The 24,421-nt window shown below is 46.1% G+C and overlaps 1 protein-coding gene across 3 annotated transcripts; it reads right to left on the reverse strand.

Annotated features, from left to right (window-relative positions):
• Positions 1–1,277: 1,277 nt before the first annotated feature.
• Positions 1,278–24,403, reverse strand: RHOV (ras homolog family member V). Of its 3 annotated transcripts, none has more exons than XM_079913725.1 (4): positions 24,347–24,403; positions 23,458–23,570; positions 2,954–3,012; positions 1,278–2,824 (listed from the first exon to the last, which is right to left on the reverse strand). In XM_079913725.1, the coding sequence occupies exons 2-4, from the start codon at positions 23,489–23,491 to the stop codon at positions 2,312–2,314; spliced, it is 606 nt and encodes a 201-aa protein (XP_079769851.1). In that variant the 5' UTR covers positions 23,492–23,570; positions 24,347–24,403; the 3' UTR covers positions 1,278–2,311. The 3 variants fall into 3 exon arrangements, with proteins under 3 accessions (XP_079769851.1, XP_079769852.1, XP_079769850.1); XM_079913726.1 differs by lacking the exon at positions 24,347–24,403 and adding an exon at positions 23,928–24,144; XM_079913724.1 differs by lacking the exons at positions 23,458–23,570; positions 24,347–24,403 and adding an exon at positions 3,207–3,432 and having other exon boundaries at positions 1,278–2,755.
• Between the last annotated feature and the right edge of the window lie 18 nt (positions 24,404–24,421).

Raw genomic sequence — 24,421 nt, forward strand, 5'->3', positions numbered from 1 at the left:
CCCTGACCCATGGCACCTCTAAGTCCCCTTGGAGCAGTTTGAAAACCTCTAATCCAGAGCCTTGAGTGTTTCATTTTGCAAATGAGGAAACTGAGGCACAGAGAAGGAAAAAAAAATTGCCTAAGGTCATGGTTGATGCTAGAGCCTGAACTTGAACCAGGAAGGGAGTGTGTCAGGCTGGGTTGAGGTAACGGCAGGCCACGGAGCAGGGGTGTGAGACCCCCATCAAGACCTGTCTGCAATGGTGCAGCTCAGCACCTCCACCTGAGGGGGCAAGGGGACAAAAGGAGACAGGTGGCTGGAGTTATGGGGGGTGGGCCCAGGTGGGACAGAAGTTGGACAGTCTTGGGTAAAACTAAACTTGGGGATTATTTGAGGTTTCACTTGGCTAGGGTTTCTGTCCCTCGGCCATATGCTGTTTCTCACATACACAACTTCCTGCAGAGGGAGCTGCGCAGGGACAGAGTGCTCACCTGGCCCATTAGTTGCCTAGCAGGTGTTCCAGGTGTCCCAGGAAATACCTCTCCACACGAATAACACTTACCCATGTACCTACTCTGGAGTTTGCAAAGTGCTCTTGTAGCCACTTAGTAACAATATCTCACTTGCGATATTACCGTTTTTCTCTGAGCCTCTTTCCTGATGGGTAAAATAAAGTGGTGCCCCGCCCCCCACAAATGTGCCCATTAAAGTTCCTTCCAGCTCCAGTTCCAGGGAATGTTCTCTGGATCCCTGCTCCTCTCCAAGTCCTCAACCAATGAATGCTCACTCTCAAAGGATTTCTGGGACCAATCTTCTATTTAAGTTGTTGACAACTGGCATCCTGACCTTCACTGGGTCCTTATGTGGACTTTGAGTGCTAAGGCTGAAGACTGAGTCCAACCAACTCAAGTCCAAGAAGTTTGGCCAGTGGTTGAGGTTTAAGCTGTATATGGGGGTCCTTTCATGCTCAGGGTCTGAACCAGAGGGCCACTCCAACCTGAGACCCTGGGCCCTGTGGACTGTTGGAAGGATCAGAGCAGGAAGGTTAGAAGGCTCAGGATTGCCCCAGAGCCCAGCGCTGAACACTGTGCTCTAGAAGGAAGGAGGAGAGGGGAGGGGCACCACCCGCCTGGTGAGGTCATGGGAAAGCAGCTCTGGCGCTGACACCTGGGGAAACCCGTTTCCAGGCTGCTTCCCACGCTAGCTTTCCTGGGAACCAGCTAAGCCCCAAGCGGGGAGCCCCCAACCCACCCCCCCAGTCCAGTTCCCATCACATTGTCCCATCTAGTCCAGCCCGCACCTTTCGATCTAGCCTCATTCCTTTGGTACTCAACCTGCCTCCATCCAAACTGTTGGGCCTTGAGGGACCAGTGTGCTGACTCCTGCAGGAAATGACACAGACAGCAGCTTCAGAAACTTAAGGCTTTATTTGCAGACTCTGCACTGCCTTATCTTCTAGGTTGTGACCTTGGAGAAAGCCCCTTCTTTCTTCAGGCTCCAATTTGCAGCTCCTCCCCCTCCTCTTGCTGGGCCTTGTCTCTCACTTCCTGCCCCACTCCTGGCCTAGCCAGTTTGGGCAGTGCCTAGGGAGCACTGAGACCCAGCTCTTCCCAGGGACCAGCCCTACCCTCCCTGGCCTTGGGGGTTGAGGACAGCCCAGGTGGCAGCCTTGCTCCTCAGCTGCCCCACTTCTCTGCTCTCCTTCTTTCTCTTCTTCCTTCCAAGCCTAGCCCTCTCGTCTGCCTCCTCCTCCCTAGCCTGCCTCCAGTCCCAAGGCTCCAAGCCTTTACTTTCGGACCCCTCTCAATCTCTCACTGACCTCCGTCTTACCCAATCCATCCTAAACTTCTCTCCAGTTCAGGGCCGGATGCCTTCCAGCCCTCCTAGATGCCCAGCTGTTCCCCAGGCTCTTCCTCATCCCTGTGCCAAGGAGCAGGTGGGGACCACCAGGAGTGGTCCTAATTCAGCCAGATTGACCTGAGGGCCCATGAGAAGAGACTGGGTATTGGATCCCAAACTGCTTGGAGGGAGCTGACACTGTTAGGATCATCCCATGAAAATCAAAGTACTGGGATTTCTCTGTACTTGAGAAATCCAAGTCAGAGAAATCCACAGAAATCCAAGTCAGAGCCTTCCCTCCTCCAGGCCCTAGGCTCACCCTGGCACATAAGAGTGGGCAGTTGGAGGCTGTGTTGCCACAGTGTTCAGATGGGAACTGAGTCCCACGGGGGTGACGTGGCCCTGCCAGCAGGTCCCTCAAAGGCTCCGTGCTCCAGGTTCTAGAAGTCTGTGGCCATTGGCCTACTGATCATTTTGCTGCCACAGCTCTTCAAACAAAGCAGAAGAACTTCTTCCAGCGGCAGCGGGAGAGGGTGCGCACACCTTTGGCGTTCAGTTTCTTCTCCAGCCGGGCTTTGTGCTCAATGGCACTGAGAATGGCCAAGTCAAACACCTCCTTCAAGTTCTTCTGCGTCAAGGCAGAGCATTCCAGGTAGCAGCAGGCCCGGATCTTCTCGGCCAGACCCTGAGCCTGGGGTTGAGGCACGGGGCCTTTCCGGCCTCCCTGGTCCAGCTGAATCAGTACATTGACATCGTCCCTCAGGTCGGCCTGCGTGCCCACCAGCAGCACGGGCGCCTGGGGGTTGTGAGTGCGGATCTCTGGCAGCCATTTCTCTGTGATGTTTTGGAAGGAGCTGGGCTGCACCACGCTGAAGCAGACCAGGAAGACATCCGTATCCGGGTAGCAGAGGGAGCGAAGGCGATCAAAGTCTTCCTGGGATGGAAAGGCCAGGCCATTAGTAGGCTTATTCCCTGCCCCTGGACGCGGGAATCCGCTTGTCACCTGAGGTTGGAGACTGAGCCTCGTAACTAAGGGCCCAAGGCCTTCTCCATTCCTGATGGATCTGGGGTCCTCCCAGCCTCCAGCCCACCTCACCCCAGACCAGCAGAGGCCGCTCCCGACTCCTCTCACCTGTCCCGCTGTGTCCCAGAGCTCAATGCGCACCGGGGCTCCGTCAACCAGGACTTGCACTGCAGAGGAGGAGCAGGGGAAAGTCTGAGTTACAGCGTCCAGGATCCCACCAGGCCTCACCAGCGCCACCTCGGGGCCTGCTCCCGTCAGCCTCCCCGGCGGTTTCAGTGCAGTCGGCGCCTCAGCGCCAGCCCCAGCCCCGGGTGCACAACCCCACCCCCGGCCACGCGGCCGCCGGGGCCGTTGAAATTACCGGAGAAGGTGTCCAGCGCTGTGGGCCGGTAGCGCGCGGGGTACCCATTGCAGGTATAGCTGACGATGAGGCTGCTCTTGCCCACGGCGCCGTCGCCCACAAGCACGCACTTGATGCCCAGCTCTGGGGACGCGCTGCCCCGGCGCGACGGAGGGGTCGGGGCCCGGAGCGGGGACGACTCGGCCTCGCTTAGCTCCCGCGGGGGCATGGCCCGCTCCCGGGACAGCCGGGTACCAGGCTCCGCTGTGCTCGGTGAAGCACGGTCCGTAGGTTGCCTCTGACCGAATCTGCCGAGACCCGGCTCACACGCCAGCAGCTAACCGTGGGTATATGTGGGGGCCCCGCCTACCTCATCTGCATATCCCATGCGTGCCTCGGGCCCCGCCCACCCCCCAGGCCTCCTCTAGGACCTCCCACTGCAGCGCACCGCAAGAGGTCAGGCAATCTCACACCCCAAGAAAGAGAGGCAGGCCAAAAAATGACGCTCGGAGAATCACACAGGTACGAGGACAAAGACTCGCCCAAATGAGGCAGATCTAGGTATCTTGGCAGAGAAAGATATCCAGGATTTATTGTTAGGAGGAAGAAGCAAATTGCAGAACACATAATGCAGCATGTTCAAATTAAACCTTTGTTCAAATTAAAACAAGAAACTAGACATGTTTGTACGAGTATAAAAAAGTCTGGGTAATAAGTTTATTAATTAATGAATTATTTTTTTAAAATATAGAGATCATGAAGAGGCCGAAGATAAACTCAGGCGTGAACTCAGCAGGCAGGAATGTAACGACCCCCTTCCACCGAAGAGCATCCTCTAGACTCAGCCTGAAGGCAGGCTTTAAACACCTTCACTCTGCTCCTCTAAAGGAACTCAGGGTGCTGGAGAAGCTAGCTGGGGAGGATCTTCAAGGACAGTCCTCCAATTGAATATTTTCTAAATCCCCAAAGTTCCTAATATTATCTTCATCATCATCATCATCAAAAGCACATAGTAATTAACTATTTGCTGACGCTGTTCTGGGCTGCCCACTGTCCTTGCCTTAGGAGTTTACAGACAGAGACAAGATATCCCAGGTAGCCCTAAGAAGGTCACCAAGAGAGCAAGTGAAAAATAGCCTGATGCTAATTTCATCTCTTTATTGCAGCCACACCAAGTGACACCAGGCCCAGAATCCTTTCTCTGAATTCCAAGCCTGTACAAAGATCTCAGCCTACACAAAGATCATTGAAAACACCTCATTCATGAGTTGTTGAAGGGAGAGTGTTGGAGGCAGATAGGGCAGTGAATATTAAAGAAAAGAGATAATCCAATTTCTTAAACAGTTGGTAGTATAAAAATCCCTAAGTCAAAATCTCTAAATCTCTTGAAAAAAGTCTCAGGACCCCTGGTTTTTATTTATTTTTCTTTTTTTCCCCCCACTGTTGGTCAAAAGTTGAGGACAACTAGAACATTGCTGATTTAACCATTTAAAGCTTGACTGTGGGGAAATGGTAGGATCCCCAGTATCCACTTCTGCATCCCAATGTCTACATCCTGCATTCCCTATGTCCGAGTGTCTGGGGATGCTAATAACCCCTAACTATAGCCCCCAGTGACTTCTCAGACACATCCACATAAGTTTATTCATCTGGCAAGTGAAAGAAGCCTCAAAGTGTTGTCTTGCCATTGTATAACCCAGGAGGTCTAAAAGCTATTCTTTTTGCTCTCCTGGAAAGGGAGGCAAGAATGGGGATTTGAAAAGACCTAGACATCAAGAGACGTGCCCCAGTATTCCTACTTCTTCAGCTCATTAGCTGTGTGATTCCTGAGAAATCACTTGCTCCATCTCAGCTATAAAATGCCAGGTGAAGCATATTTATTTCTTAAAGTCCTTCTGGTGCTAGCAATCTGTTATTCAGGGAACCTGGGGAAGTTGCCTCAGCCCAGGTGTCTGGGACAAAATTAACACACACACCCCCCCCCAACACACACACACACACACACACACACACACACACACACACACACACACACACACACACACACACACACACACACACACACACACACACACACTCTCTCTCTCTCTCTCTCTCTCTCTCTCTCTCTCTCTCTCTCTCTCTCTCTCTCTCTCTCTCTCTCTTCTCTCTCTCTCTCTCTCTCTCTCTCTCTCTCTCTCTTCTTCACAGCACTCTTGTCCTTTTACTCAAGCTTTAATAGTTTTATTGTAGCTGAATTTGAGGGTAATCCTGTTTAATTCTTTCTGCAGGTAGAAGGGGTATAAATAATACACAAATACACAAATGGGGGGAGGTATCAGCTGGCTATGGTTAAAGCCCTAACTTGGCCTGCAACAGGCCATTCTTCACTGGCCCCTTGGGTGGGGACACTTTCGAACCTAGGTCGTTCTGTCAGAGCTGGTTTAGGGACAGTCTTGTCAGCAAGAGGGGGAGGGAGGAGACAACCTGGGGAGCTGGTGAGTCATCTATTTCTCAGCTAAGGGCTTGTAATTCTGGCTGTTGCTGCTGGGAGAGTCCCCTCCCGAGAGTGGCTTGAGTCTTATTCCTGCCCACCTGACGGATTGTCTGTCCCAACTTCCAGTCAGATACACATTTGCTAAGACTAAAACGACGCCTTGACTTTCTCCTTGGAGAAATGATTGATTTTAGGATTGGAGTAGGAAATATACAAGAGGAGCCTGGGAACATTTTGTAGCACAGAAAGTAAGGAAGTGCTAAACAAACAAACAAAACAACAGGAAGGTGGAGATAAATTAGAGGACACAGGGGCCAACTGAAAGAGCTTCCAAAGGCCAAATCTGGGACAATTGGAGCAACAAAATAAACCAGTATTGGATTATAACCCAAAGTATAAAATAAATAGCTGCTAGTCTATTCTGATATAAATGATTGAATACATAAATAAATGGAGGATAATAGCCAAATCTCCTGTGAAGAATTCCAAATAATGTATGTAGATATTCCACCCTCAAGGAGGAGTGTAAACCAGCAATCTTGTGGGCTGTGTATAGTGACTTCCTTGCAAAGAGGACAGTCTGAAAAGGGTGGGGAAATAAATAACTTTACAGTGGAGAATCCTGACAAACGCTCCCTCAAGCAGGTGATCAAGATTAAGATCAACGTTGATAAGTCAAGTTGATAGTATGTACCCTTGATGTGATGTGATGAGAATGACATTTTACCTCTGAAGAACTCCAGCCTAATCATGAGAAAAACATCGGAAAAGTTCCAACTGAGAGACATTCTACAAAATGCTGGCCCAGTACTCCTGAAAACTGTCAAGATCATCAAAGACAAGGAAAGTCTGAAAAACTGCCACAGCCAAGAGGAGCCTAAGGAGACATGACAATTAAATGTAATGTGGGATCCTGGGTGGGATCCTGGGAGAAAAAGAGGACATTAGGTAAAAACCAAGGAATTCTGAATAAAATATGAACTTTAGTTAATAATAATATACCAATGCTGGTTCATTAATTGTGACAAATGTATACCATACAATGTAAGATATTTATAATGGGGGAAACTGGGTGTGAGATACAGGGAAACCCTGTGCTATCTTCTCAATTTTTCTTTAAATCTAAACTGTTCCAAAATAAAGTGTATTAAAAAACAAAAAAACTGAGCTTCCCTGGTGGTGCAGTGGTTAAGAATCCACCTGCCAATGCAGGAGACACGGGTTGGAGCCCTGGTCCAGGAAGATCCCACATGCTGTAGAGCAACTAAGCCTGTGCACCACAACTACTAAGCCTGCGCTCTGGAGCCTGTGAGCCACAACTACTGAGACCCTGTGCCACAACTACTGAGGCCCACATGCCTGGAGCCTGTGGTCCGCAACAAGAGAAGCCACTGCAATGAGAAGCACGCGCACCGCAACAAAGAGTAGCCCCACTCGCCGCAACTAGAGAAAGCCCACACGCAGCAACAAAGACCCAACACAGCCAAAAATAAATGATAAATAAATTTTAAAAATTAAAAAAAAACTAATAAAGAAAAGTATGGTACTGGAACAAAAACAGACACATAGATCAATGGAAGAGTATATAGAGCCCAGAAATAAACCCTTGCTTATACAATCAATCTACAACAAAGGAGGCAAGAATATACAATGGGGAAAAGACAAGCTTTTCAAAAATGCTGCTGGGAACACTGGACAGCTACATGCAAAAGAATCAAACTGGACTACTTTCTCACACCATATACAAAATAAACTCACAATGGATTAAGACTTAAATATAAGACCTAAAACCATAAAACTCCTAGAAGAAAACATGGGCAGTATGCTCCTTGACATAGGTCTTAGTAATATTTTTTTGGATCTGTCTCCTGGAAAGGGAAACAAAAGTAAAAATAAACAAATGGGACTACATCGAACTAAAAAGCTTTTGCACATGGCAAGAAACTATCAACAAAACAAAGACTGCCTATTGAATGGGAGAAGATATTTGCAAACAATATATTCAATAAGGGGTTAATATCCAAAATATACAAAGAACTCATACAATTCAACGAAGAAAAAAACCAAAACAAAACAACCCGACTAAAAAATGGGCAGAGGACCTGAATAGACATTTTTCTGAAGAAGACACATGGATGGCCAACAGGCACAAGAAAAGATGCTCAACATCACTCATCATAAGGGAGATACAAATTAAAAGCACAGTTGTCAGAATGGCTATCATCAAAAGACAACAAATAACAAATGTTGGTGAGAATGTGGAGAAAAGGGAACACTTGTGAATTATCAATTGGATTGTAAATTGATGCAGCCGCTATGGAAAACAGTATGGAGGTTCCCCCCAAAATTAAAAATAGAACTACCATATCCAGCAATTTCACTTCTGGGTATTTACCTGAAGAAAACAAAAACAATAACTCGAAAAGATACATGCACTCCAATGTTCATTGCAGCATTATTTACAGTAGCCAAGATATGGAAACCACCTAAGTGTCCATGATAGATGAATGGATAAAGATATGGTATATATATACAAAGGAATATTACTCAGCCATAAAAAAATGAAACCTTGCCATTTGTCACAACATGGATGGATCTACAGGGTATTATGCTAAGTGAAATAAGTCAGAGAAAGACAAATGCCGTATGACCTCACTTATATGTAGAATCTAAAAAACAAAACAAAACGAAATAGGGACTTCCCTGGTGGTCCAGTGGCTAAGACTCCACACTCCCAATGCAGGGGGCCGGGGTTCGATCCCTGGTCAGGGAACTAGATCCCACGTGCCGCAGCTAAGACCCAGTGCGGCAAATAAATAAATACATAAATAAATATTTAAAAAAATAACAACAATAAAATAAAAAGAGAGTCGTAATTACAGAGAACAAACAGGTAGATGCCAGAAGGGAGGAGGGTGGCAGGGAGTGAAATACTGAGGGGATTAAGAGGTACGAACCTCCAGTTATAAAATAAATAAGCCATGAGGATGTAAAAGGAATATGGTCAATAATATTGGAATAACTGTGTGGCAACAGATGGTTACTAGACTTATGGTGATCATTTCATAACATATGCAAATGTCAAATCACTATGTAGTACATCTGAAACTGATGTAATATTGTATGTCAACTGCATCAAAAAAACCCCAAAAACCTAAGCCCTAAGTTAAAAAGAATTAGCTAGCTTAGGGAGAGTGTAAGATTAATAAAATAGTTTTAATTAGCAGAAAAACAAAACTAAACTAAAACGTGGCCCTGACATTGAATCACGGCAGTCATAACATTTTGTTTCCAAAGTGTCCAACACAAGGTGTAAGGAGCTTTAGACTTGTAAAAGTGCTTTAGTTTGCCCTATCTCACATGGTACCCAAGTGCAATTGCTGGGGTCTGTGAGGGGTGTTGGGGGAGTATACAGGGGCCCAGAGAAGTTAGGGGACTAGCCTCAAGATCAAAGAAGCTAGTAAGTGGCAGACAGTCCCAGAACCAGCAATCCACAGGTTCACACTCAGGTATGGTCAAATTCTTAGGCATTTCTGTTAAGCCCATATCTTATTTAAAATTACTGCATACATTGGAATACCTACAGCAAAACCTTAACTCAGTAAGAATAAACCAAAAGAAATCTACCCATACCCCACCACCGTGATTTTCCTATTGCTGAAAAAGGGATTAACAAAAAAGAAAGAGTTTACTCAAAAAGTTCAGTGCACAGGCTCTTTGTGAGTGAAATGCACCTCATGTAAGTCTTTTTCTATTTCTTCTGCATACTCCACTCCAAAGCCTCCGAATCAGGCTTGCTACTCAGAAGGAGCCCAGAGACTCAATGCGCAGGTCAGAAAGCTTTGAAATAAAAAGAGGATGCAAGAAAAAGAATTTTATATCTAACACTTAATTTCTTTGTCCATCATACTTCAATAAACCTGGGAAGAACACTACTTATTTACCAACATACTGATGATAATACAATAATTAGGCTGCACACTCACCAGGCTTTCCAGTTAATTAATTGGGTTTTTCTCTACTCGGTGTACTTGTGTCCTGGGAGAGAGTTGGCAGCAAAGTCAGCGGCCTGGGCTGAGTCAGCCTCCTGGTGCCAGGGGAACAGGATCTTGCTAGTCAGCCCTCCAGCCCCTCCATGCCATCTGTCTCTAGGATCAGGCTGCCTCTGGGGCTTTGGCCCTGCCCTGCCCACTGTCCCGCATCCAGCCTTGCTTAGCCTTTGCTTCTCCCTGTCTTTCTCTCCACCCCGTCTCCATCTACCTGATCCCAACTGCTACTGCCCCCCTCAGACAACTCTTTCCTGCCCAGACTCTGCACTCAAGCCCTGGCCAGTATTTTTTTCTTTTTCTTTTCTTTTTTTTAACTGCCTTCAGGAGTTGCCAGCTAAAAACGTTCATGTAAAAGAACTCCCCTCTCCTTTCATTAACAGAGTTCCCCTTCTAACTTCCTTATTTCTGACCACGTAGCACAATTCTCTCAAGCTAATGAATTGGAAGGAGTTGGAGCCGAATACTCTCCAAACCTTCCAATGCACTTGGACTCTCTCCTCTCCATCCTCCTCTGTCCTCAGTCCTTTTCGTGAAGTACTTGACGCCCCTCTTCCTTTTAGCATCCCTTGCCCAAAGAATCACCTCCTGCCTGCCTCCCTGGCTTTGTTTTGCTCATTTCTAGTGCACTCAATCTTCCTAAGACAAGTTTATTCTGTCACCCTCCCACTAAAAAACCTATAGTGAATCCCTGTTTGCCATTGGATAGACTGTACAAGTCCCTGCTGGCATCCCACAGCCTCTAATTACAGTATACCCCCAGGATGGGATAAATAGCCACTGAAATAATCCTTAAGAGAACTTCCAATGATGTAGGGAAATGTTAAAAATAGTGTTAGGGCTTCCCTGGTGGTGCAGTGGTTGAGAGTCCGCCTGCTGATGCAGGGGACACGGGTTTGTGACCCAGTCTGGTAAGATCCCACATGCCGCGGAGCAGCGGCTAGGCCCGTGAGCCACGGCCACTGAGCCTGTGCTCAGCAACGAGAGAGGCCACAACACTGAGAGGTCCGTGTACCGCAAAAAAAAAAAAAAAAAGTTAAATGATACAGAATTATATAAACAGTTTGAGCCCAGGTATTTTTTTTTTAAAGTGTATAGTTAGAATAAAAGAGAGTCCTATATGAAGGACATAGACCAAAATGTGGAGAGTCATTGCCATTGGGTGGGAAGCCTGATATATAATGAACACTAAACACATGTTAGCAATTAATATTATGTTGCTTTATCATCATTTTCTCTCCTTTTTCTACAATGAACATGTTATTTTACACCAAAAAAAAGTTACTGGGCTTTCCTGGTAGTGCAGTGGTTAAGAATCCACCTGCCAATGCAGGGGACACGGGTTCAATCCCTGGTCCGGGAAGATTCCACATGCCGCGGAGCAACTAAGCCCGTGTGCCACAACTACTGAGCCTGCGCTCTAGAACCCATGAGCCACAACTACTGAAGCCCGTGCACCTAGAGCCCATGCTCCACAACAAGAGAAGCCACGGCAATGGGAAGCCCGTGCACTGCAACGAAGAGTAGTCCCTGCTCACCACAACTAGAGAAAGCCCACGCACAGCAATGAAGACCCAATGCAGCCAAAAATAAATAAATTTTACAAAGTTACTGAAATTAAAAAATATATTTGTCGTATATTTAGAAAAAAAAGAGGAAATGCACCAACATGTCAATGACTACCTCTGAATGGCAGAATTATGAATAGTTTGTTCTCATTCATTCCTTCATTCCATGAGGTTCTTTTCGAACCCACTGTGGGGCAGTCACTGTGGAAAGTGCTGAGTGCACGTGGATGAACAAAACAGGCCTAACCTCTTTCCCCACCTCGCTCTACCCTACATTAACCTCCCTTCTCTAAACTCATTGTCTGTTTCTCTCACTTTGAGAACGTTATGTGTTTCCTGTGTGCATATCATATACTTCAAGCAGCTGGGAACAGGGAGGGTCTCATACAACTTCTGGCTCTTACTGCCCCAGTCCAGTGGCATCCCACTTAGGAGGACTTATTAACTCTTTGTGGAATGAATAAATGAATGGGGAGGCATGATTTGCCAAATAATAAAGAGACTGATAAGCAGGCAGCCCCACCTTCCCTGATGTCACAAGCACTTGTCCAAATGGCCAAGCCCTGGGTTCAGCCAAATCCTCAGTAACTTCTCCTCAAAGACTGGCTCCACTGGCCCAAAGCCTCCTCTTGAATAGAAGTTGGGGCCTGAGACCACCGAGGTCCACTCAACTCCCTGGGGTTAACACTAGAGTGTGTGTTTTCCTTTGATGATGAGGATGATCATTATCATTATGACATTAGCAACTTTACAAAAAGAGGACCCAATAAACAAGCATTCAATTAATAATGACATCCAAATTCTCTTCTTGGCATTGCTTATATAAATTCACATTTTACATAGTTTTAATCAGGGATGATATTTACATTGTTTAACAACTGGTATGGCTGCAGAGAGATGCTAGTCCTTGTGCTGGAGCAGCTTTTTAGAAGATCTTTAGTGTGCCTGATATTAACCCTTTAGTGGCTGGCTCCTGGGGAAGAGTGATGGGGAGGGGTACACTCAGGGAAGTGGATTTTTTTTTTTTTTTTGGCCACATCATTGCGGCACATGGGCTCTAGAGCACGTGAACTTAGCTGCGACATGCATGTCGGATCTTTGTTCCCCGACCAGGGATCGAACCTGCGTCCCCTGCATTGGAAGGCAGATTCTTAACCACTGGACCACCAGGGAAGTCCTGGAAGTGGATATTTTAACAACTGGTGTGGCCACATCGGTGTGTACCTGCTGAACTTCATCAGTCTGGTTGGGTTTGGAGTGAGTGTGAACCACGCAAAGAGGGCTTGGAAACAGCCTGAAGAAACAGCAGGAATCACGCCCAGAAGGGAAAGAGTCTGGTCCATTTTGGAACTAAAACTATCTCAGCCTGGCCAAGGAAGAGAGTGGTGAGAAATGAGCTGGAGAGGGAGGCAGGAGCCCAATCCAGGTCACATCACAGCTTTTCTTTTCCTTTGGGGTTATTTCACTGGGGAACAGCTAGCCTAGGGTGACCAGGACTAGGGGGTATCCTGGGACACAGAACTTTCAGTGCTAAACCCAGGAGGGCTGGTCTCCCTAACTAGATCTCTTTTTCCTCCTGTTAGTAGGTCCAACCTGCTCTTCAGAAAGACCACAGCAATTGAAACTAGAAACAGAGCAGGATTTTCCAAACCACCATGAAATCACCTTTCACTATTTTTTGTAAAAGTGCTGATAGAAAGGTACCGGGTTTTGTTCACATTTAAGTTTGTATAAAGCTAGTATTTCTCAATCAACTTCCTTTCCCTGCCTTTATTGCAAATTACGCTTTTGTTAACAAGAGACAAGACAGCTTGATGGCTAAGAGCGTGGGCTCTGGGCCAAAGCACCTGGGTTGGTATCCGGGTTGTGTCCCTTAATAACTGTTGTCTTTTCTGGGCCCCAGTTTCCTTGTCTGTAAAATGGGATTGATTAAAATAGTACCTGCTTCATAGAATGTTGTGAGGATTAAATGAATTATGGAGAATGCTCAGAATAGTGCCGGTACAGAGAGAATGCTCTGCAAGGGTGCACTAGTGTTATAATTATCTTCCTCTGGGACAGGGCAAGTTTTTTCAGATGAAGTCATGGCTCCACCTGAGACTGAACAATACAAATTTGTCAGATAAGGTAGATTCGGAATTTCTTCTTCTGTGACCCAGATAGGGAACACAAAAAGTCATCATTCTAATACACTGGTATTGTTATTATCTTTATAGGTGAGGAAACTGAGTCTCCATTGAAGTTAAGTGACTTGCCCAAGGCCTCACGGCTAAGACTGAGCCAGGATCGCAGAACCCCGTCTGTCGCCCCACCATCACCCCCATTTCAGTCCTCCCCTTAAGAATGGTGGGCTATGGGGACTTCCCTGGTGGTCCAGCGGGTAAGACTCTGTGCTCCCAATGCAGGGGGCCCAGGTTTGATCCCTGGTCGGGGAACTAGATCCTGCATGCATGCCACAACTAAGAGTTCACATGCCGAGACGAAGATCAAGTGTGCCCCAACTAAGGCCCAGTGCAGCCTAAATAAATAAATAAATAAATAAATCTTGAAAAAAATAAAAGAGTCATGGGCTACACCATCAATGGACATGGTTTAGGAAGACATGATATATGTATACACACACACGCACGCGTGCACACACACACACACAATGGAATATTACTCAGCCATAAAAAAGAATGAAATATCGCCATTTGCAGCAGCAAATGGATGGACCTAGAGAATATTATACTTGGTGAAGTAAGTCAGACAAAGACAAATATTATTATGAAATCACTTATATGTGGAATCTAAAAAATAGTACAAATGAATCTATATACAAAACAGAAACAGACTTATGGACACAGAAAACAAACTTACAGTTACCAAAAAGGAAGGGGGGCAGGGATAAATTATGAGTATGGGATTAGCAGATACAAACTACTACACATAAAATAGATAAGCAACAAGGGTTTACTGTATAGCACAGGGAAATATATTCAATATCTTATAATAACCTATAATGGAAAATAATCTGAAGAAAAAATATATATAACTGAATCACTTTGCTGTACACCTGAAACTAACCCAATATTGTAAACCAACTATACTTCAATTTCTAAAAATACAAAAAAAAAAAAAGAATAATTATGGGCTACAAAGCATGCTATCTATTGTTTTATTATCTTTTGTCTTATAAACTCTAATATCCATTCTGACATTTGGGCAGAGATCTTTTGATTTTTTTAATTTTTATTTTTTGAAAAATATTTATTTATTTATTTTTCTGTCTATCTTGGTTGCACCAGGTCTTAGTTGTGGCATGCGGGATCTTTAGTTGCGGTGTGTGGACTCTTAGTTGGGGCATGTGGAATTCCTCTTAGTTGCGGCATGCAGACTCTCTTAGGTGCAGCATGCATGTGGGATCTAGCTCCCCAGCCAGGGATCGAACCCAGGACCCCTGCATTGCAAACGCAGAGTCTTACCCACTGGACCACCAGGGAAGTCCCGTGGGCAGAGATCTTTTTAAAATTTGATATCGCAATCAACTCTATTGAGATATCATTTACATCTAAAATGCACCCATTTTAAGCGTATAATTTAATGAGTTTTGACCAATGTATCCACCTACATAATCAACACCACCACAATCAATACACAAAACATTTCCATCTCCCCTAAAAAGTTCCTTCTTGCTCCTTTCTAGTCAATCCTCCACCCTCATGCCAGGTCCTAGGCAAACACTGATCAGCTTTCTGTTGCTAAGGTTTAGTTTTTGCGTTTTAGAATTTCAAATAAACAGAAACGTGCTCTGTGTACTCTCTTATGTCTCACTTCTTACACTCAGCCCGTTTTTGAGTTTCATTCATGCTTTTGTATGTAAGGCTAGTTTGTTCTTTTTTTTATTGCTGAATAGTATTCCAGTGTATGGATGTACCACTATTTGTTTATTCTCTTATTGATAGACATTTTTAAAATAAATTTATTTATTTTATTTATTTATTTTTGGCTGCGTTGGGTCTTCATTGCTGTGCGCAGGCTTCTCATTGCAGTGGCTTTTCTTGTTGCAGGACATGGGTTCTAGGCACGAGGGCTTCAGTAGTTGTGGCACACAGGCTTAGTTGCTCTGCGGCATGTGGGATCTTCCCGGACCAGGGATCAAACCCATGTCCCCTGCACTGGCAGGCGGATTCTTAACCACTGCACCACCAGGGAAGTCCCTCTTATTGATAGACATTTGAGTTGTTTCCAGTTTGGGGCTATTATGAATAAAGCTGCTATAGACATTCGTGTCCAAATCTTCGTGTGGACTATGTTTTCTTTCTCTCAGGTAAATACCCAGGTATGGAACTGCTGGGTCATAAAGTCAGTGCATGTTAAGTGGCTGTGAGTCATCACACCATTTTATATTCCCACCAGCAATGGGCTCCAGTTGCTTCACAGCTTCACAACACTACATATTAGTGGTCTTTTTGAACAGTTTGGATTTTACTGTTGTTGTTGTGTTGTTACTCTTCTTCTTAATGTAAAAATCTCATTACTTTTAAAAGTTTGAAAACAGTTTCTGCAAGAGGCCACGTGGATGAGTACAGAGGCAAGTTTTATTCAGAAATATGCAGTGTGATGGCATGATGTAAATGCACATTAACGTGTCAAGTCATGCATTAACTCAGCAGGCACTTCCCAAGTACTTACAGTGTCAGGTCTTATGATCTAAAAGGTTGGAGACAGGATGAGGGCTGGTTGTTAGATTTTATTGGGTTTCGCATAATCAGAGAAGGCTTCCTGGCTGAGGCATCTTTTGAAATGTATTCTAGACTAAGGGATAGATAAGGAGCATAGAAACTGGCTTGGAGGCAGTGCCCTGAAAACCATTATTCCCTGGGTGCTGTCCCCAGGTGTCTCTAAATGGACTGTGAGAAGGGTTTGGCTTTCAGAGAACTACAGACTGTTAGAGATGGTCTAGTTCTACCCTCACCAGTTACAGTTGAGGAAATACAAGGAGTTCAGAGGGGCCAGGTGACTTGTTCAGCAGCATCTGGCTGAGTTAGCTTCCATATCCTGAGAAGAAGGGGGTCTGGAGAAACAGCCCGGGAGGGTGGTGGGGAGGGCAACTGCCAGCCTGGGAGGGGCTCCTGGAAAGGTGGTGCTGGTCCAAAGCATGCACCCCACCCAGACTCCCAGACTCCCTAGAAGTGTATAAAACTGTAGGTACTGACAACTAAAACTTTTCATCTTAAGACCACATAGCTGCAGAGAACGCCACTTGTAGCATACTGTGAATAGTAATGCTTAAATAAAACTATGACCTCATTCTTTTACATATACACATTGGAATCTAAAATACCAAAGGAGTTTGATATTCTAACACATCCATTTAAAATAATGTGAACAAGCTCTCCTTTAACAGTTGGAAAGTTTATGTTATTTATTTTCTCTTCCAGTGCTCCCAATCTTACTGTAACGTATGTTATGACTGAAAGTTTTATTGGTACCTTATCCTAATTGGGTGTAATTAGTATATACATTTTTTAACGTTATAATGTTATATATCTGGTGACTTTGAGGCTCTAAGTCTTAACATTGTTTTCTTTTGAATTAAATTATCATTATAATTATTCAACTCATCAAAACATAAATATATTACACATTTTGATATAGTTACACATAAAAAGTAAAATTATACAAGAAATACATTTTTTTTTTTTTTTGCCGTATGCTGGCCTCTCACTGTTGTGGCCTCTCCCGTTGCGGAGCACAGGCTCCAGACGCGCAGGCTCAGCGGCCATGGCTCACGGGCCCAGCCGCTCTGCGGCATGTGGGATCTTCCCGGACCGGGGCACGAACCCGCATCCCCTGCATCGGCAGGCAGACTCTCAACCACTGCGCCACCAGGGAAGCCCAAGAAATACATTTTTTGATGAGATGCATCAGGCTCTTTTGGTTTTGTTTTCAATCAGTTTATGCATTCATGGATAGAATGCTTGAATGCGACAAAGTTCAGCATCAATTCTCTTACGTTTTTGTTTTGTTTAATGTAAGTGCAGAGAAACCTTGTTCACATACATCTTTAGACGGGAATGGAAGGAGGTTTGGTATAGCAATATTACTTGATTATTTGACTCCCTTCCAAATTATATGCCAAAAATATTAGCAATTATTTTTAGTGATGTTTTATTTATTTATTTATTTTGGCTGTGTTGGGTCTTCGTTGCTGCGCGCAGGGCTTTCTCTAGTTGTGGCTAGCGGGCGCTACTCTTCATTGCGGTGCGTGGGCTTCTTGTTGCAGTGGCTTCTCTTGTTACAGAGCACCGACTCTAGGTGTGCCTGCTTCAGCAGTTGTGGTTCGCGGGCTTCAGTAGCTGTGGCTTGCGGGCTCCAGAGCGCAGGCTCGGTAGTTGTGGCTCGCGGGCTCTAGAGTGCAGGCTCAGTTGTAGCACACGGGCTTAGTTGCTCCGCGGCATGTGGGATCTTCCCAGACCAGGGCTCAAACCCGTGTCCCCTGCATTGGCAGGCGGATTCTTAACCACTGTACCACCAGGGAAGTCCCTGTTAGCAATTTTTTTTCAATTAACTAGAGTTTGATTAGGTTCTCAAATCGTATTCGAATTAGCGAATTAGAAACCGTTCGATGTTTTCTTGTCACTTGGTCTTTATTCTCTTTGTGGGAACACCAACAATAATTCCAGTAGTCTCTTTGCTGGGCTCCTGGAAGATTTTTATGCCCTGAAGCAATGTACTATGGGGTGGAGTGGTTTCCAAGTGGATAAGACCTTGCTCCCAGGGGCCGTCTCCTGATGGTCACTTTTGGCCCAGGGAAACTCTGGACACTTATTCCCTTAAAACTATTTGGTGTGCTCTCCTTGGGACCTGTGAACCCCAGTGTGAGGACCGCTGACCTGAGGATGCCTTCCATACCCCTAAGGACCTGTGAACTCCAGTTTAGGACCACTGACCTGAGGATGCCTTCATTTCCCACCTAGAGAGGTGAAAAAAGTGTCCTATCCCCTCTCACCCAGTGGCTTCTCTGGGGTCTTCACAACCCTGGAAGGTGGTGGGAAGAAAGAGGGCAGGCTGAGTCTATACATGCCTTGGGCAGGGCTTTGTCACTCAGTGAGAGAAGGAATGACAGTAACAGGGAGGGGAGAAGGCTTTTTGAGAAATGGGACTATTTTAGGTAGATTTGGAAACATCTGGAAGGGAATCAAACAGGAAGAAGAAGAAATTTACCTCTTACAAAGGGTTGTAAAGAGGTGTTCTGAGTGAGCCAAGGACCTTCTTTCTTTCAGCATATTTTAGCAGAAGCCAACAATGTGCCAGCCCTGTGGCAGGAGGAGGTCTGCAAGTCACCTGTCACTGCCTTCAGCGAGCTTATACTGTACACAGTTGGCCCAGGGAGGGGGAGGGAAGGGAAGAAAGTGGGAGGGGGAGGAAGAAGAGGGGGGAGGGGTAGGAGGGGATTGAGGAAGAGGAGAGAGAGGTTGGGGGGGAGAAGAGAGGGAGAGAGAAAGAAAGAGAGAGAGGAGTTACTAGGCAGTTGTAATGCAGGGAGATCATAATGTGGGGTGATCAGCACAGAGGGCTGAGGGAGCACCCAGGAGGGGCCCTGATCCTGGCAAGGGGATGGGTACCAGGGAAGAAGCCAGTCTGGAGGGAGCAAAACCAAAACCTAAAACCAAATACTCAGGTGTCTGGAGGGGTGGGGTGCATTCTGGGAATATCCTTAGATCAGCACTGAGAGATAAGAACAGACCTGATGAGGAGTTTAACTGGGTATGAGGCAAAGGACTGCTCTGTTTCCTTAATAAGTCTTACAGCTCTCTTTCTCTCCCTCTCTCTCTCTCTCTCTCTCTCTCTCTCTCTCTCTCTCTCTCTCTCTATATATATATATATATATATATATACACACACACATATATTTAATCATATATATGATTAAAATAAAAAATTAAATTTATAAACAAATTCATAAATCTCCCACACAGAAGAATTCCCAATGATTTGTACTTTACCCTCAAGTGAGCGTAAATCTCCAATCCTTAAGTCTCGTCTGTGCATAGTAACTTCCTTCCAAAGAGTACAGTCTGGAAAGGAGGGGAAGAGTAACTTCACAGTGGAGAAACCTGACAAACCTCAGTCAGGGGATCAAGGTCAACATCAACAGTGATAAGTCATGTTGATGATATGTACCCTTGATATGATGTGATGATAACGGTACTTTACCTCTCAAAAACCCCATAACCCCAGTCTAATCATGAAAAAAAGATATCAGACGAATTCCAATAGAGAGCATCCTACCTACCCAGTTTCCTCAAAATGGTCAAGGTCACCTAAAACAAGGAAAAGTCTGAAAAACTGCCACAGTCAAGAGGAGCCTAAGGAGACATGATGACTAAATACAAGGTCATATCCTGGATGGGATACTGGAACAGAAAGAAGATATTAAGTAAAAACTAAGGAAATCTGAAGTATGGACTTTAGTTAAAAATAATGTATCAATTTTGGTTCACGAATTTTAACAAATGTACCATACTAATGGAAGATGTTTATAAGGGAAACGATGTGAAGTTTATGGAAACTCTCCATTATCTTCTCACTTTTTCTATAAATGTAAAAACGTTCTAAAAAAAGAAAGTCTCAACAACAACGACAACAACAAAATCTCTTTTAAAAAAACTAATTACTGGGCTTCCCTGGTGGCGCAGTGGTTAAGAATCCACCTGCCGATGCAGGGGACACGGGTTCGAGCCCTGGTCCGGGAGGATCCCACATGCCGTGGAGCAACTAAGCCTGTGTGCCACAACTACTGAGGCTGAGCTCTAGAGCCCATGCTCCACAACAAGAGAAGCCACTGCAATGAGAAGACCATGCACCGCAACCAAGTGTAGCCCCCTATCGCCGCAACTAGAGGAAGCCCCTACATAGCAACGAAGACCCAACGCAACCAGAAATAAATTTTTAAAAAAACAAAAACAAAAGAACTACTTTGCAGCAACATGGATGGACCTAGAGATTATCATACTAAGTTGACGTAAATCAGAGAAAGACAAGTATCATATGATACCAGTTATATGTGGAATCTAAAAAAATGATACAAATGAACTTACTTACAAAACAGAAACAGACTCACAGGCATAGAAAACAAATATATGGTTACCAAAGGGGAAATGTAGGGGGGAGGGGAAAATTAGGAATTTGGTATTAACATATACACACTACTATGTACTAAATAGATAAACAACAAGGACCTACTATATAGCACAGGGAACTCTACTCAATACATGGGAAAAGAATCTGAGAAAAAAATATGTATAACTGAATCACTTTGTTGTACACCTGAAACTAACACAACATTGTAAACTGACTATACTTCAATAATAATAATAAAAAAAAAGAGATCTACTATCAGCCTAAGGCTTCCTAGTCAGAAACAGTCTCAGATACTCTGAAGTAGAATAAAGAATGTAGACTATTTTTGGGGAATTCCCTGGTGGTCCAGTGATTAGGACTCCGGGGGCACAGGTTCAATCCCTGGTCAGGGAACTAAGATCCCACATGCCGCACGGCCAAAAAAAAAAAGAATGTAGACTGTTTTTCAATGAAAAGAAAAAACAAACTAATTACTCTCTTAAGTCAATTAAATTATTTCTTTCGGTCCAAGTCTTCATTCAGTCAACAATTACTACTATAGTTAACTTGTATTGAGCATTATCTAGCTTTAGGCAGGCACAGAGTGACTTACATAGTATCCTATAATACAATGCTACAAGGTAGATTTTTCTCCTTTTACAGATTGGAAACTGAAGCATGAGAAAGCTCATTCATGCAGTTGTTTAATAAACAATTAGTTAGTGAATGCCTTACAGGTGCTGGGTCTCTTGGAGTAAATACCTGCAGGGGCCTCAAGTGCAACCATCCAGACTGAGCTGAAGCATATGACCTCTGCTCCCCCCCCAACCCCACCCCCAGCTCCTCCTCCTCCCAAAGTTGTTACTGTACCATCTGCCAGGTGTCTCAAGAGCAGTCCTGCACTGGCCTCCTTCCTGGCCTCCCTCCCCCCAGTGTTTAACTTGACACTGAGCTCAGTGACCCTTCCTCAGAAATGTCTCCTCAGAGCTCATCCTCTCTGATGTGGACTCCACCCAAGCCTCCACCCATCTTTCCAGAACCCACATCAGATGGTTTCATCCCCAGCCAAAACCTTCTGATGGCCATTCAATAGCTTTCACAATGTAGCTCAACCGGTCCCATTTCTCCCACTGCCCTACTCCCAGTGCTCCAGCTCCCCCCACACCCACCTGCAACATCACACTATCTGCAGGTCTCTGCTCTTGGTTTTCTTGAGGCTTGCTTAATGCTTTCCCTTTTTTACTCTTGGAAATCATACACGCACTTCAAGTCTTAACTCAAATTCATCAGCTTTCATACACCAGTGTTCTCCCTCCCTGGCCCAGCAGTCAGCCCTTACCTGTCTCATAGCAACTACCACATGGGTTTTGAGGGGTCAGAGCTGGTGGATCTGTATCTCCAGCTGTGAGTTCCCTAAGGCATCTCTGTATTCTGGTGCTCAGGAATGTCTGAGTTATTCCCCTCAGTCAGCTTCTGTTATGTAAAAGCAAAATGCCCATGTTTCATAATTAGGTGCCAGTAGAGATCGATGCAAGGAAAGCCATAGCAGTTATGAGGGAGAAGTTGTGGTCCAGAGAGGCTTCATGGAGATGGTGGACTTGAGAGTCCACTGTCAGATTAAAGCCACATTTAGAGTTTATCGAGTGCATGCTCTACGTTGGATTGTGCTATCGCAAGGAACTTTCACCTAGATCACCTCATTTACTCTTCAACACAGACCTACTAGGTATCATTATATCTATTTCTGTAGATGAGGAGACCAAAGCTAAGAGCATCAAATGCACACAGTGTCACAGCTACTGAGTGACTGGGCAGGAACAAGAAGGCTGGTCTCTGACTCTTACTCCAAAGTCCAGCCTAACATTAAATAATGAGTATGTGGGGGGAAACTGCTGTAATCAACTCAACAGAGAGTATGTACTGAATCTGTAGCAAGCAAGGCCCACTTAGGCACCACCCCATACATTCCAGAGAGCAGTGGAACCAAGAGGGAGACTCTGGGGACAGTGAGGAGGTGGCTGGAAGGATTCTGTGTCCCTGAGACACCCCTCCTATGCTAACCACTCCATGCAGGGGGGACATTCTCTCTGCACAGTCCAGACCTGAGGATCCCGTTGTATACCCCTTCCCTCAGCTTGTACTGGCATCATGGAGAGTGTGGTGGTGAACCCTTCAGCATCTGCTTGGATTTGAATATTGCCTCCTGGCTTCCCCACTTCCTGGCCACATGACCTTGGACAAATTGCTCCACCATGTTGAATTTCAGTTGCCGGTTTCATAATGTGTGGAAAAGGGCAGTGCCTATTTCACAGCATTAGTGTGAAGATGAAATAACAATGAATATTAGGAACTTAGTGTGGTGCTTGGCACATCATGGGTTACTCAGAAAAGGTATTTCTGGTTATTTGACCTCTGTCTGGACCTATCTGTATTTCCCTAAATGCAGCCGGCAGGTGATCTGGGGTGGAGCCTTACAAACTAGCAGCCCCCAACCTGGGATCACTATTCCCAAGGCGGAAACCTCCCTACCTCCCAGCTCGGGCACCCTCCCTCTTGGGACCTAGCCTGCCGCGCAGCGCCCCTGGCGGTACAGCCGCGTCGTGGCCGCAGGTTTCGGGCAGGAGAAGCCGACCCGGGAGCAGCGAGAAGTTATTTTGGCCCACGAACCAGGCCGGGGCCACTGCAGGCCCAGAGAGCCTTCTCTGAGGGCTGGTGAGGGTCCAGTCCTCTGCGCCTACCAGGAAAGTTCGGCAAGAAAAGCATAACCACACAATGTACGGTGCACACCTGGACGCTTTTGAGAATACAGGAGGCGCGCTTAGTCATTACTCTCAGGCTACCAGTTAAAGCCAGGACACCGGTGACCCTGGCCTAGAGCCTTCACTTTAGCAAGGTAGCAAGGCCCATGGGCCCCAGAAAGGAACACACGCTGTCTGGGTCGCCTAGGCCGGTGGAAGAGAGAAACCCAACAGCAGTTGCACCCAAACTCTCGCAGTTCCGCCTCTCTGGATTCCCCACCCGCCTCCAACATCTCTTGTCTCTCGTTCCTGCCAGGCTTTTCAGGCATTTCTTACCCGCTCCTGCGTGCTCCCACAGCGCTGTGGCCATGTTCCTGGGTACACGTCACGAGCATGGCTTCCTGCTGGCCAAGCCACCAGCTCTGCCACTTTCTGGACCTGGTGGGCCCCTGGATGTGGGAGAAGAGAGGCCAGTGCCTTGTGAAGGTAGGATTATGATGGCGATTAGATTGAAGAACGGGAGGTTCTCTTGGGGACCTAGGGCAACGGGCTGTTTATTTATTTATTTTAAAAAGTTATTTATTTTATTTTTAAAAAATTTTGGCAGCACTGGGTCTTTGTTGCTGTGCACAGGCTTTCTCTAGTTGCCGCAATTGGGGGCTACTCTTCCTGCAGTGCGCAGGCTTCTTATTGTGGTGGCTTCCCTTGTTGCAGAGCACGGGCTCTAGAGCGCAGGCTCAGTAGTTGTGGCGCATGAGCTTAGTTGCTCTGTGGCATGGGGGATCTTGCCGGACCAGGGCTCGAACCTGTGTCCCCTGCGTTGGCAGGCAGATTCTTAACCACTGCGCAACCAGGGATGTCCCCAACGGGCTGTTTTAAAAGGTGGGAGCGGGAGCTGGACAGAGGCTGAGCAGTCTTCTGAGGGAGGGAAGCCTGGGCCTGAAAGGTGCTGGGGACCCGCTCCTTGTCTGGGGGTAGATTGCGCTGGGCGGGTGGGGGAAGGGGGTTTGAGAAAGCTGGGATTGCCTCCTGGTGTCAAAGCCTGGAACTGCAGCAGGGTCCAGAGGGGCCTGTGTTCAGCGGGGCCCGCCCACCACCCAGCTGGTCTACAGCTCGGACATGTGCAACGCTCCCCCACCCGACTCCCCTCGAGAGCGGGATAGGCCTTGCCCAGCCCCCCCACACCACCACCACCCCGGCCCCGCCCTCCCGCCGCAGTCCTCACCTCATCTCCCAGGGGCCAGCCTCGCGACTTCTCTGCGGGAGCAAACGCGGGCTTCTGAGAACCCGGAAGTGACGT

The sequence above is a fragment of the Stenella coeruleoalba genome, assembly GCF_951394435.1.
Source record: "Stenella coeruleoalba genome assembly, chromosome: 2".
NCBI lineage: Eukaryota > Metazoa > Chordata > Mammalia > Artiodactyla > Delphinidae > Stenella > Stenella coeruleoalba.